At 36.6% G+C, this 14,666-nt stretch overlaps 1 protein-coding gene across 40 annotated transcripts in view; it reads left to right on the forward strand.

Annotated features, from left to right (window-relative positions):
• PTPRD (protein tyrosine phosphatase receptor type D) overlaps positions 1 to 14,666 on the forward strand; it is a 508,136-nt gene that overhangs the window by 358,323 nt on the left and 135,147 nt on the right. For all 40 annotated transcript variants that reach the window (XM_041763191.1, XM_041763202.1, XM_041763197.1 and 37 more), the window contains 2 exons: positions 4,829 to 4,919; positions 10,506 to 10,715. In XM_041763191.1, the coding sequence (XP_041619125.1) occupies positions 4,829 to 4,919; positions 10,506 to 10,715 (301 nt within the window). The remainder of the gene's footprint in view (positions 1 to 4,828; positions 4,920 to 10,505; positions 10,716 to 14,666) is intronic.

Below are 14,666 nucleotides of genomic sequence, written 5' to 3' on the forward strand. Positions count from 1 at the left end.
TGCACATGCGCGCGTGCGCACACACACACACACACACACACATGAAATTATGCAAGGAATGACATTCATCATTAAATTCTGATACAAATTTTGACCTTCTAGTTAAATAATGAGTTTGAGAATGCTAATACATTCTGCTAATACAAAAAGCCTGGCTGAATTTGAAAAGGGACCACCACAAACACCAGACCTAGTCTTCTCAAATAATTATATGGAGCCAGGCCCCTTGGTGATAACATGTTAAATAAAACTAGTAAAATTTTACTTAATATAATTAAAATTCTGAAGGTTAGATTTAACCTATCTAATTAAATCTAACATACTGGGAAAACACAGCTTACTTTATAAGTAGTCAGAGCATTTGCAGATATATTGATTCTGAAGTTATTTATTTTTCTATTAGTTTAATAGTTAAAGTCTATGTCAAAAAAAGATATTTTGAGCTTAAACTTCAAGCTTGAGTCAGACAGGCAAAGCATAATCTAAACTTTAATTTTATCCATATGAAGCTGATCTATATCCAAAAACATTTTTTTTTCCATTTCAGGCAAGTTCTTTCAGTTCATATGATTTGGTTGATTTCAATTTGTAGAGTACATCTTAGCTCCCCATTTCACTTTTCTTATCTGAGTCATCTTTTCATCCTTATTACCCCATGAAAGTTGAATAAGAATCATTACTACACGGGTAAAGAAAACTTTTGCAAAAACAAGAGTATTTTCTATAAACACTATTTGGCCAGTTGGGAGTAGCCATGTAGTTTGGTAGGTTTGGAAGATGAGAGAGTTCTAGTCCAAATGTGCTTATTTTCTCTTTACATAAACATAAAGCTATCTCCTAGTGAGGAGGTAAGGATGTCTAAGGTTTGAGGCCAGGGGAGAAAGTCTGACAAATGCATTGCACAAAAGAGAAGGAAGAGATAACTGGAGAAATTGTGGTGAGATGTCAAGGCAGATCGAAGTCCTGAATTTGCTGAATATGAATTTACAAAATCATTTTTCCCTGTGCATTATTTCTCAAGCCATAGGCAGCTCTGTAGCTTCAGTCCCAGAGAAGGGCAATTACAGATTTTAGCTAGTGTTAAGTGGAAGATGTGGGCTCTAGAGAAGAAGAGTCAAAGATCTGAGATCCCTGAGTGGTGTATGGTGCCTTCTAGAACTTGAAATCACCCAGGATGATGGCAGAGTTTGGGAGAAAAGGAAGAAGACTTTGGGGGAAAAGAGAAAAAGAAAGAAAGGGTTTCTGAAAGGGTTTATGCATGACAAAAGTCAGTGAGAGAAGACCATAATAATATAATAACAATATAGCTGAAATATATGCCTCAAACAAGAGGCACTTGTCTTTTGGCTTGCTTTTTGTTTTTTTTTGTTTGTTTGTTTGTTTTTGGTTTTGGTTTTTTTATTTATTTTTATTTATTTATTTTTTTTGGCTTGCTTTTTGTTTTAGCTAAAGTGGGGAGGAATAAAATACCTGGAAGAAGCAACAGTGAGCGAGGAGGGAAACCCTGGGCCCTCCCTCCAGCTCAGGTGCATGGGTGGTGGAGGGGCATGAATAAGCAGCCACCCTATGAGAAGCCTGTGAGGGAAGCAGGATTGTCAGGGGAAAACTAGGTTTCAGAAAAGGCAAAAGCGTGTGTTTACAAACCCATGGTTACAGAGAACATGGATGAAATGTGTGGATTTAGGCTAAACTTTATTATACTATGAAGTTTCAAATTCCCTATGCCACGTTTCTTTCAAAGACTGAGAGCTGCTTTGAAGCAGCTCCTCTTGGACTGCTCTAGATGAAGGCTTTGGACATCAGGAGACAGAAAAGGCCATGCAAATCCAGGCACACTGTTAATTACTTGCTGTGGGGGAGGCTCTTCAATTCTTATCCCAGCCACAAATTAAATGAACATTTGGGGAGTACTGCGAAAGAAGTGAATGGATTCTTTTTTCATGCACAAGAATAGCAACTCAAGTATGAAAGCAGGAGAAAAATTAATAGAATTCATCATCTTAACCTTGATCTACAAGATTCTGAAAGAGGACAATGGGAACTCTCCGGTAATGAGGAGTATCATTACTTTAGGTGAAGAGAAGCGGTCTTGACTTGGTGCAATTGGTAGTTAAGAGCAAGAGGTTCCTGGATGAGTGTTGTCATGTGCATCTGTAGTGTTATTTTTTATGCTCAGTTGCAGCCCTTGTCATTCTTCTCCAGGCTTGTTTAATGTGATGGACTTGTTTGGCAAATCCTTCAGGTGGTGGGAGGATAGGAAGAGGAGGATGCTTCCTCTGGATCATAAAGTACAAGATACTGGCCTTTCTCACACGCTCCAGCTCTTCCTTCTCACCCTCCTCAATCATCATGATTATTGGTGGGAAAGAAAATGGTTGGCTAGGTGATGTGATTCTGGGAGTCTGATGATTAGTTGCTCAGAGCACCATGGAGAGAGGGTCCTAGCATAGTTGTCTGGTTTGATCTGATTTCTTGATTGAGGAGAAAAAAACGTTTTGACAAGTTCTTTAACTTGCATCTCAGGGACTGTTGCTGAGTCCTACTTGAATAACTTGGTTCAGATGCATTCCCCCCATGATGAGGGTCAGTACTAATGATAGTGGCTTGCCTCAGTTTGGTGCTGCCTGTCACACACTGTGCTCTCATTTTTCAGAGTACACAACTGATATTAAGGAATGTTAAATGATCAGCCCAAGATCACACAGCGAATCAGTGACAGAGCTTAACTTGTGGGCCAGATGTATCTTCAGATGCCATATTCTTCACCTAAACACTCTAACCTTTCAATATAATGAAAGCCGCATAGAATTTTAAATTTTCTAACAATTACAGTGAAAAGTACAAAGACATAGGTAAAATTAATTTTAATAGCATATTTTATTTTACTTAATATATCCAGAATATTATCATTTAACATATGGTCACTATTAAACATTTATTGCTGAGATATCTTACATTTACATTCTGTACTGAGTCTTGAAAATCCAATATCCTTTACACTGTGAACACATTTTAGTTCAGACTGGCCACATGTCAGGTACTCAAGAGTCACAAAGGCTAGTGGCTACCATATTGAACAGTGCAGCTTTAGACTCTGTTTATGGAAACAGAGTTGGTTAGCATAGAGTTTTACTGAGTTTATTGCAGGTTTTGTTTTGATATAAGTAGAAAGAGGCCTTTCTGCACATGTTCTTGGTTTCTGTGATATAAGGAGATGCAAGGTTGGTAGGGCCCATCCTGCAGTCCCCTTTCCCAGTATGGCAGCCTTCTCTTTTAAAAGTGTGTGTGTGGGTGGGGGCACCTGAGTGGCTCAGTGGTTGAGCATCTGCCTTTGGCTCAGGTTGTGATCCCCAGCGTCCTGGGATTGAGTCCCATATCCGGCTCCCTGCATGGAGCCTGCTTCTCCCTCTGCCTGTGTCTCTGCCTCTCTCTCTGTCTCATGAATAAATAAAAAAGAATCTTTACTGAATAAAAGTGTATGTGTGGGATCCCTGGGTGGCGCAGCGGTTTGGCGCCTGCCTTTGGCCCAGGGCACGGTCCTGGAGACCCGGGATCGAATCCCACGTCAGGCTCCCGGTGCATGGAGCCTGCTTCTCCCTCCGCCTGTGTCTCTGCCTCTCTCTCTCTCTCTCTCTGTGACTATCATAAATAAATAAAAAATTAAAAAAAAAATTAAAAAAAAAAAGTGTATGTGTGTTGGTGTGTTCTTTTTCACAACAAATATCCACAAAATAATGGAGTCCTTTAAAAGTAGTTTATAATACAGATAAACGAAACAAAGAAAGAGCCAGACTATTGCCAAGGTTAAGATGTGTATAAGTTTGTATCCCCCTAACAGTGTGTTTTAATTTTGGTCATAATTTAATCTCTCTGGATTTATCTTTTTCCTGTTACCTGTCCTTATGCAGTTTTTGACAAGGCAAAATGAGATTATACATTTAATATGATACCTGAGAAGTAGGAAGTGATTGGTGTGTTCGTTATTATTATATACCTATGTTTCAAGACATTGTAGAGTTAATACCAGAGATCAAGCAGAGTCAGGAATACAAGAGCAGAGTATACATTTTATGGAAGATGCAGAACAACTTTTCAAATAGCCCATACCTATTTTTGAACCTTTATAGTTATTTAAATTTTGACTGATTATTCTTAATGTGAGTGCTCAGTTACTTTTGTCCTTTGTATACATTTGTTTTTTGAGATCTATTTTGAAGGCATTTCGATAGTGATGGTCTCCAAGTTTCTACTGTATTTACCTTAAGGTTTGCAATTGGATGGGTAGAAATAATTACTTCATTATTTAACTGTTGTGAAATTGTTGGTAATTTTGGTGTGTTTAATTTCTTATCCAAATAAAAAGTATTTTAGGGATGTATAAATGAAATCATTGTCATCATCTAGGCATTTGTATGAGCTAAGGGAAATTTTTATTACACATTTTCTATTAAAACATCATCTTATAAATTGATGTCATAGAAAATACTTGGTTCAGCAGCTTGTGATGCTGCATTTCAGCATACTAAACTTGAATGTGTCTAGCACCAGGATCCTAACAAACTGTTTCTGCTCTGTTTACGATACCTAATAAAGAGCAGTCAACCATAGTGGTATTACCATGCAAGATCATTGAAGTCACACATAAATGTCTACCCATGTTGTTTTTAAAATTGAACAAACAAGTGGTTATTTCTCATTGATGGACAAGTCACTCCATATCCATAATTTGCCTTCATTCTCAATCACTGGTCTGTGGAAGATTTAAGGACATATCCATTTTATTTTCCCTTTGAACTAACCTTATTTCTGTCTGTCCATTCTTGTGCAGAGGTTACTATATAATAATTGTACCTTTGAAGAAATCTCGTGGGAAATTTATCAAGCCATGGGAGAGTCCAGATGAAATGGAATTAGATGAGGTAACTATGTGTTTGTTGGATGTGCCTTTCATTAGTTACTTAATTTTTTTAAACATATTCTTCCTCTTGATGGAAGGAAGTCTAGGTGCTGACTTTCATCTGAGTGGCTGGTCAGCTGGTTGGATAGGTCAGTGTTATGGGCCTGATAACCTCTAGAAATCCCAACAAAGACCTTTTTGCTTTGATTAAAAGACATTTAGCTGCAATAAAGCTTACAACCTGTCTAATCATTGTTGGCTTTAATATTTTGTCTCTTGCCCCTTGTAAAACATGATGCAAAGTGTAGAAGGTGAAGTGAATTGTCAGAAAAGGCTTAATCATCATTGTAATGAACTCCAAGGTCTGCTTAATGAGCGTAGTGGTAGCTGAAGCTGTTACAAATGCTAAATTGCAATTTGCACTAGAGTTCAATGTACCACCTACTATGTGTTTTTGACCTGTTTCTCACAGAATTATGCTGATTGGCTCGTTTGCCTTATTCTGTATTTTGTAGGATTTCAGAATCAAAGATGCATTTAACTGCAGGGACAAAAAACAAACAAACAAAAACAAACAAACAAAAAACCAAAACAAACATCAAAAACCACATCCCAAAAGTTTGAGCCAGGCAAGAGATATAGAACAAAAAACAGAGCAAATACTAAATAGTGTGATTTTAATTTTTGAAATCTTACAACAGTAGGTGCATTTTAATTAGTACTCTTTTTGCAAAAAGAACATTTGTTTTTAGGTTTTGGTTTTTGTTCTCTTGGGAGTTAATACATAGAATGAAGAATAAGACCTAAATATTATATACTCTATTTAGGTGGGAAAACTGGGATCAGAAATGTTAAGCCATATCCCAAAGGACCAAGCAAGTTCATGGCTGTGGTTCAGTCAAATACAGGAAAGACTTTGCTATTTTAACATGATGTTGGTTTGAATCATGTCAGAAAGCAAATCAAAAGTCCCTCACTTGGGAACACATGAGATTTTAATTTGTTGAGTTTATTTACAACAGAAGCCACATCTGATAGCCCAACCTGTTATTTTGGGGTATGTTCTCCACCTTAAATTAGGAAGAGAAAGCAGAAATTCCTTAACTGCCTCACAGGGAAGAGATGTTTATTTCATATATGTCTGCACTAAAGAGACTGTGATCTGACGGATATGGACCACTAGCTTCTTTTGGCAGACACACAACCTCTCTAGACATATGGTTTATCTTCACCTACTTAATTTATCTGAATTAAACTTGATCATGTTCAGAAGGGGAGATGAATTCAAGGTTAGAATTATACTTTTATGTCACCTTTTAATGATTACATAAGCATTGGAGGGGTGTAAAATGAGATACCATTTCAATAATGTCAAGCAATTTATGTTATAATTTTTTTTCTGTTAATAAAGAAGAAACAAAATCATTTTTCTATGTTAGAGGAATAGTAGTCTTCCATCTGAATGTGCAAAATGTCAGCTGGTCTTCTGTAAACATTTTGAAGCAAGCCATACTTTTCCTTGCAACTGACTAATCAGTTAATCTTGAGATTATTGTCATTATTACTTATGATTTTAATCAGCTGTTGAATAAATTACTGAGTTGAATTGTAATTGGTTTTAAAATGCAAAGGTAACTTGTAGAATCTATGAATCTTTCCTCCTGTTAAAAATAAGAAACGGAAGACAAAAAAAAAAGTTATCAAAGAATTAAGATCCTCCAATCCAAAAATTATGTCAAATACTTTTAAATAATAAACTTTTCTTGGAAGTAGAACCATTTGCTAGTAATAGGAAGCTGATTCTCTTTTATAGCCAGGTTTTAACCTCCAAAATGCACAGCAATGCTAATGGATTAAAGTATAGAGCTATATGACATTGAACTTTCCTGCAATTAAATTCTATGGGTCTGTGCTGCTGATTCCCATAACAGAGGGTCATTTTAATCATCTCACAAGTTGTGGTGCATTAATCTGTATAATAGTTTGATAAAGAACATTTATTAATTCAAAAATTTGGGGTCAGGATGGGGTGTTTCCCACTTTTCTTACTGATATAATTGAGACCACATTGTAGAATTAATGGTGGAAGAAATAAGATATGCATTGACTGGAAAATGAAAATTATTTCTGATAAAAAACTAAAGCCCTTGATATATCTTCTGGAATTACCTCCAATACATTTTGTAACTATTGTGTAGGGGAGCAAATGAAACTAGGCTATGGCCTCACTTTATGCTTACTCATCCAGTTTCTGATCCCTACAGACATTTTTCCGCCTATCATGGATAATAAAAGCATTGTTGTAATTTTATCTATGGCTTGGTACTGCCAGCTTTGACAAAGCAGTGTTCCCCTCTTAAATGTATTTGACCAAGTGATTTTTTAGAAAGGCCTATAATTCAAATCGTTGAGAGTATATCATCGAATATAATGGTGGCCTAAGGGGATTTCCACATGTATGCCTCACATCTAGGCCCATAAAAAATGGAAAGAGGCTTCCTAAACAGAGTCACTCTCAATATTATCTTCTGAGCTCATTTATCCTTTGTCTGGGGATAATCTCCACATAATAAATCCGTGCACTAGAACTTCTGTTGTCAAGGTCAGACTGGGCAAAGCAGACGTTGATAGTCAAACTGAATTTTGGACAGAATGACTCATAAAATATTAGTTATATTTAATTCAGGGAAGGTCTTACATTGTATCATAAGCTTTTCATTGCTATGTACTTCAAAGGCTTGCTGCTAAATAATGTAGTCATTTGTAGTTGTAACTTCAATATAGTGGGTAACTTTGGTGTCATCTAAGCACACTTGACCAGTTTAAAGTACAACATAGGAAGCATCCTGCAGAGATGAGAACAACTTACAGGGGCAGGTTGACCTTAATGAATGGCTGCATTGCACCTAAGGAGCAGCAAAAAACCCAAATATTTAATTCTAAAGTACTTCTGCTAAGTCTTCTAAAGACACCCTAGCAAAATGTACTCACGGGGATGACAGTGAGCAAAAGGTACTTTTGGGGCTGACAGTGATATGGATGAATTATGACAGTTGCATACATCTGAAATATGAATAAAATCAAAGTAGGGTTTGATCAGTGAAGTGGAAGAGGGGATGCAGTCACATAAACAACTGATGGTAAATGTTTTTGATTAACCAACTTTAAAAAGCTGTTCAGCTCATCTGCAGTACATTTGTCCTTAATATAATGGCTCATTGTTTACCACATATCAATGATAACCTTCGTAATGACTTTTCCACTATACTATTAAATATTTGGCATCAGAATGTTTTAAAATAACATGTTAAAATAATCCAGGAAAAGGAAACCTAAGTACACATTCAGCTGCATTAATGAGAACAGATGCACAAAAATTACATCTGTCTAAGCATAGACTGAGTTAAAACAATTTAGATGATCAGTTTAGCTTAAATGTTGCATTTGTGTTTTCTTGATATTGTGCAATCATTACGCCAACAAAAATATAGCTTAAAAAATCTCTCACATGTAATTTCATTTTATTTCACCAGTTGATCAGATTATAAACTGCCACTTTCTGTTATGCCTTAGTGTTCTCATTTATAAAATGGGGATATAATAATGCCCTCAGTTATAAGGTTTATTATGAGGAGTAAATGAACTAATAAATATTGGGCTTCTGAGAACAGTGCTTGGCAGCAACTAAGTGCTTAATAAATATTAGCCATCATTGTGATTAGCATTATTATAAGTAAACCTAAACTTGACAACAGGATTGAAAGATGGTGCTGAGTTCCTGGCCTTATTTTATTACCTTTTCTTTGGTGCATAATAGATCAGCTTTCTGAATTTATCATCAGATCGTCCAAATTTGCTAAACAGGTGATGCCCGCAATTGTGGGTCTCATAAAAGAGCTATAGAGTTCATGTAATTTTCATCACATCAATAAATTCAAATTTAAAGAAAATATTTAGAGCATTTTAAATTAAATTCAAAAATAACATGGGGGGATCCCTGGGTGGCGCAGCGGTTTGGCGCCTGCCTTTGGCCCAGGGCGCGATCCTGGAGACCCGGGATCGAATCCCACGTCGGGCTCCCGGTGTATGGAGCCTGCTTCTCCCTCTGCCTGTGTCTCTGCCCCTCTCTCTCTCTCTGTGTGACTATCATGAATGGATAAAAATTAAAAAAAAAAAAAAAAAAAAGAATCCAAAGACAAGTAGCAAGAATGTACTTGTATTAGGGACCCAGGAATGAGTTTCAGGAATAAAATTTAAAAAAAAAAAAAAAAAACATGGGCACAGAATATAACCAAAAGAATGTTTACAATTTTAATTTCCATTTGATCAGCTGAGCACATTTACAACTCTGTGTAGTGTGCCACCAGGTACCTTACATTAGTATTTGACCTTTGCCATATATAGAGGAGTCTGCAGCCATTATCAAAGAAGTCTGACCTTGAGAATGCCAGGGTCTCATTTTGCTAAGCAGATATTGCTGCTTTGGTTTTTGATCTATCATTTCTACTTATAGAAACAAGAGTAGTAGCAAATAATTTCACCAGAATGTTTCCATTAGTATTTTAATTTTATTTATTGAGCTGAAAACAAGTTTCATTACCCCCCAAAAAAAGGCATCACAGACTGCTATAAACTTTTCCCCTGGTTATGCCCTATGAAATACCAATATATTAAAGGGGAGAAGACAAAGCTAACTTCAACATCACTTTGAAATCATTTGTCATAAAATGTCGTTAATGTGACTTTCTAATGAAAAAGGTGAATGCAAAACAGCAATGTTGAAACAAGTTCTACCTTTTCCCTTTTAAAAGTACTTGAACATGTGTATGTTTGTGTACATGTGTATGTTTGTTTTCTTCAGGGTAATACTAAAATTAATGTTCATCTACCATGCCTATATCACCTAGGAAGATAAGTCAACCTCTCCAGGGAGCTTTCAGCTCCAGAAAAGTTGATGTCACAATAAATGTGTGAGGAATAACCAAAAGGTTATTCAAGGAGCCAAGAAATCAAGTCAAGCCACAAATTGTTAAATGAGTGACAATGTCTATTTAATAGAAATTTCAATAAAACTTGATCATTGGATTCTATTTCTACTGATTTGAGGGAATTTGTGTCATGTAAATGATCTCGTTACTAAAAAAAATCTAAAACAGTACTAACCTCTTCAGAAGGTGATCATATTTGATGGCTTTATCCGAAGTTACTAGTTATTTAATAAAAAATAATAATAAATACTGCTTGAGAGGCTTATGTGAATCAAGCTGACTTTTTTTTTTTTTACTAAGGTTATAGTGCACTCTTGCCCTTTGAGAAGATTTCATTGGGGTAGACTATGATATGAGCTACCGTTGGGAGGAAGGGTCTAATAGTCTTGTGTTTATAGATAGCTTGGGCCTTGTTGTAGCAGTCTAACACCTTACTTCAGCAGCAAGACAAGCATTTGAAAGATAGAACTGAGATTTAGTGAGGCTGACATGGTACATGAAATGTGGACAAATTGTATTTGAGTTCTCCCCGGTCCTGAATTAATTTCTCCTATTAAACAGTCATTAAGTTGGGTTATTGTTTACAATTTCGTTTTCTGTTTCCCGCTTTTTTCCTTAAGCTGCTTAAAGAGATATCTAGGAAACGCAGAAGCATCCGCTATGGGAGAGAAGTTGAATTAAAGCCATATATTGCTGCTCACTTTGATGTCCTTCCCACTGAGTTCACCCTGGGGGATGACAAACATTATGGTGGATTCACAAACAAGCAACTCCAAAGTGGTCAAGAATATGTCTTCTTCGTGTTAGCAGTGATGGAACATGCAGAGTCTGTAAGTCCATTGTGCTTGTATCTCTTCCCTTTGGTTTTCCTATATATTTTCACCAGTATATGGCTATTTGGAGGACATGTAAATATATCCATCCTAATTATTTCTCATGAGCTGTCATTAACTTAAATGGAGCAACAGGTTGCCTGCTCTTTAAACGTTGCTGAATAATCTGCCTGAGATTTCATTATAAACAAGGCTGTGTCTCTAATGGCATGGACTTTAGGTGGACTTTTTGGCTTATGAAGTGCCGAATTGACAGGATATCTTTCTTGAAATCATCAATGTGATGCATATGGATAAGAGGGTGATGCCCATCACTGCTCAAAATCTCCTTCGTCATCCTTTGAAAATGACTGTTCTCAGTTTATTTAATTACAATAAGAACTATCAAGTTCTGCAGTTAAACATAGTGTATTTTCAGATATTTAAAAATATTGATTGAGTGTGATTGTGTCTTATTCTCTTGTAACTGCCAGTGAGCCCACATTCTCTGCCCAGATTCACAGGGAAGAAAGGTCTGTCTAGGAAAAGACAAGCACAGCCAGCTTCTTTAATTATAGCAATTTACCAATGACTTTATCAGTGAAAAGCCAAGAATGTTAGAAAATAATTCAATAAAACAGAGAATTCCTGAGGTACTCTAAATAATGAGTTGTCTTCTTTTATGTAATTCATCTTGCTCTTATGTCGTTTTACGCTTCAGTTGCTGTGAATGTTTAAAAAAGAGAGAGGGGGGGAAGAGAATTATAGACGTGAAGGGGGGTGGATTCTGAAGTGGCAGTTCACGTTAACATTTAATATACATATTCGAACTGTATCCTTCTAATAGGGACCTGAAGCTGACAGGCGTGGCAGCTCAGCTGAGCCAGTCTCTTCGCGCGTGTAAGAAGCCTGAGATGTATCAAAGGTTTCTTCACATCAGGTGTTAGCACGTACAGTGGGGCTTCTCTTCAAGTGACTGAAGGAATTCCCCCGGGGAAAATCAAAACACAAAGGCAGCCTTTCTGCCTGGTTTACCTTTGTGCACAGAATGTCATTTGGAAACAAAGTGATGGGCTCCCTGGAATGTTAATGCACGTCCTCTTTTTAGCTGAAGGTTTTAAGGCAGAACATCAAGGGAATAGGATGGTAGAAATCATCTTTTTCTTTCTTGTTTTTAATGACTTTTAGATATTTGAAATGATTTTCTTTACAAAGCTCTAATATGTTACAGAAAGCACATTGAGACCAGTGAGGTAGATCAGAGAATTCACCAAAGAAGAGAAGCCTCAGCAAACCATGCAGGCTGGTGGCACCACCATCAGAGACTCTGGTTTGAATTCTCCCAGACGTTTCTAGTGTTTAAATGCATTATCAGTGATGAAGAGTCTACCCCTTCCCTTAGTATGTCATTTCACTGTTTCATTAATTATGTGATTCGAACTTTTTCCAAATACACATCTGAATTGTCCCTTTTCTCCATCATCTTTCTTGACAATGCTCTTTATGCATTGTATGTGTTTTTAGGCCAGCATCTACTTTATAGAAAAGACCTGTATCCAACTAGTATAATGCTAGCAGTGATACCGTCATTTTATAAGCCTCAGATTTTTATGAATAATTGTTGTTAAGCACTTAACCACTCCCAGGGTAGGCTGATAATTTTCATAGAGTAAATACTCACTCCCTAAGACATGAGCTTTCCCTAGTCCATTATTACCTCTTGCTAAGAATATCAGAGGACTGGTTTAGAATAACCAAAGGCCATTACCCCCACACAATGAACAGGTTTTACTTTTTACGAGGCTGGTATCATTTTATGGTTTTGTTTTCTTTTCATTTTCACATGTCTCTATTTCCTGATTTGGGTTGGAAATCTGTATGCTTTGGGGAAACCTTTGCTTAGATTTGTATCTTGGCTGACCAAGATGATTATCTCAAAGGCTCTTGGTAAAGAATTTCAAATCACAGAGTTTTGTTTACTTTTGTCTGCCAAAGAGTTTCAGTGTGACCTACAAGATGGAAAGGGGAAAGGATAAACCAAAACAAACAATTATATAAAGAATCAGGTTTCTTGGATATTTAATGTCTTTGCCAAGTCCTTACACTGTACATATCTATTTTTTTTTTTTTAGCAGCTTCTGAGAAGGTTGGAAATGTACTGAATTTTTCTCTTTTGACACATTAGAAAATCTGGAAATGTAGTCAGTCTCTTTCCTAAGTACGATGGAGAAAGTGAGAAGGAAGAATAGAATACAAGCATTTAGTGGGACATATGCCCTCCAGATTAACTACTAAGTTTGCTGCACTTAAATTCAGAATATATGCCCTAAATTAATTTTTTAAATGCAGATGAAAAAATTAGACCACTTCCTACTCATAGAAAAATGGGTATATTCCCTTATGTCTTGATAAGGTCAGCCATTTGAAAAAGATGAGCATTTTATTTTATTTGACAAAGATTTGCTGGGAACTCACTAAGTGCAAAGTTCTGGGCTAGCTTCTCTAAGTATACAAGCACAAATGGAATATAAACCCCTATCTTTCAGGAGTTTATAGTTTTGTTAAAGAAAATAAGGTATCTGCACAAACAAAAAAGGAAAATGGAGTTTGAAGAATACTATTAAAAAAAAAGAATAAATGGCTACCTGAAATTTTTAAAAAATTACCTATATTTTGTGAAATGATTGGTTATTTCCAATTAAGAAGCAGTAGCTTCCCTGGAGGCAGTATTTAAGTGGGGCCTTGGAGGTCAGTTAGATTTCAGGAGCTAAATGTTGTGGAATTTGTGAGAGGGTTAGAGAGAATAGAGCATTTAGGGAATAGTAGCAAGAAGCTCACTGTGATGGAAAATGTTGTGTGTGGTACAAAAGTTTAAAGCAAAATCATGGAGGCCCTTAAGATCCATGCTAAGACATGTGGGTTTTATTTAGGAATCACCAGATATCCTCCTGAAGATTTTACAGCTACAGTTGAGGGTAATAACTCTAGCAGCAGTAGAGAAGGAAGAAACTCAGTATGGCTTAGGGAGGCATGAATGAGGTCCTGAAGAAAAGTAGTAGCCATGAGGTTAGACAGCGGGTAGATCGACCTGAGGGCCATTGGCAAGAAAAAATCAGTAGTTTTTCATTCCTAAGTATTGAGAGGATGAGAAAAATTAGCAAGCTGGAGTGGAGGGTATATCTAGCAAGCAGGGAAATAGCACATGCAATTTTTAACTTGCAGGTATATGTAGGAATCTCTAGAATGAATTGGAAATGCAGGTCTGGGACTTAGCCGAGTTTCTCAGTTTAGAAATATTAATCGGGAAGTAATCTGCATAGAAGTTGGTAGTTAGAAGTAAGGATGATCATGCCAGAGAAGGGAGAAGAAGACTAGCAGAAAATAAAACTTAAGAATGCTGGCACAGGATTGATTCAGAGGTGGTCAGTTCAGCAGGACATGATCAGGTGGCAAGATTAGGATGGGACCAGTTGAGTACAGAATTAGGAGAACCAGGGGAGGAGTTTTAAATAAGGCTCAATCAACTGTAGTAAATCTGGAAAAGATGTCTGGAAGGGAGTAAATAATCACAATTAGATTTAGCAAATGAAGAAAACAGAACCAGTGCTAGTGCTGGAGTGGGAAGAGATGAGGAGCTAATGGCAGGACAAGTGGGCCAGCTTGTGGGTGTGGATTGGTCTCTATCGGAAAAGGAAAAGCTAGGATCTTAGGTGGGGGCAGAATCAAGACAATACTGTGCTAAGAGAGCCTGAAATGGGACAGAACAATATAGGATATTATAAAAACAAAATTCATAATATTCAGTCCATTCCTTCACCAAGTAACTATATATTTTCCCCAACTTCTATGAGAGAAAAATAACAAATATAATTATATATTTAAGGTGTACAACATGATGATTTGACTTATAATATACATTGTGGGATGATTACTGAGATCATGAGATCAAAATGCTCAGCATATCCATCA

Source organism: Vulpes lagopus, chromosome 7, assembly GCF_018345385.1.
Source record: "Vulpes lagopus strain Blue_001 chromosome 7, ASM1834538v1, whole genome shotgun sequence".
Classification (NCBI taxonomy): domain Eukaryota; kingdom Metazoa; phylum Chordata; class Mammalia; order Carnivora; family Canidae; genus Vulpes; species Vulpes lagopus.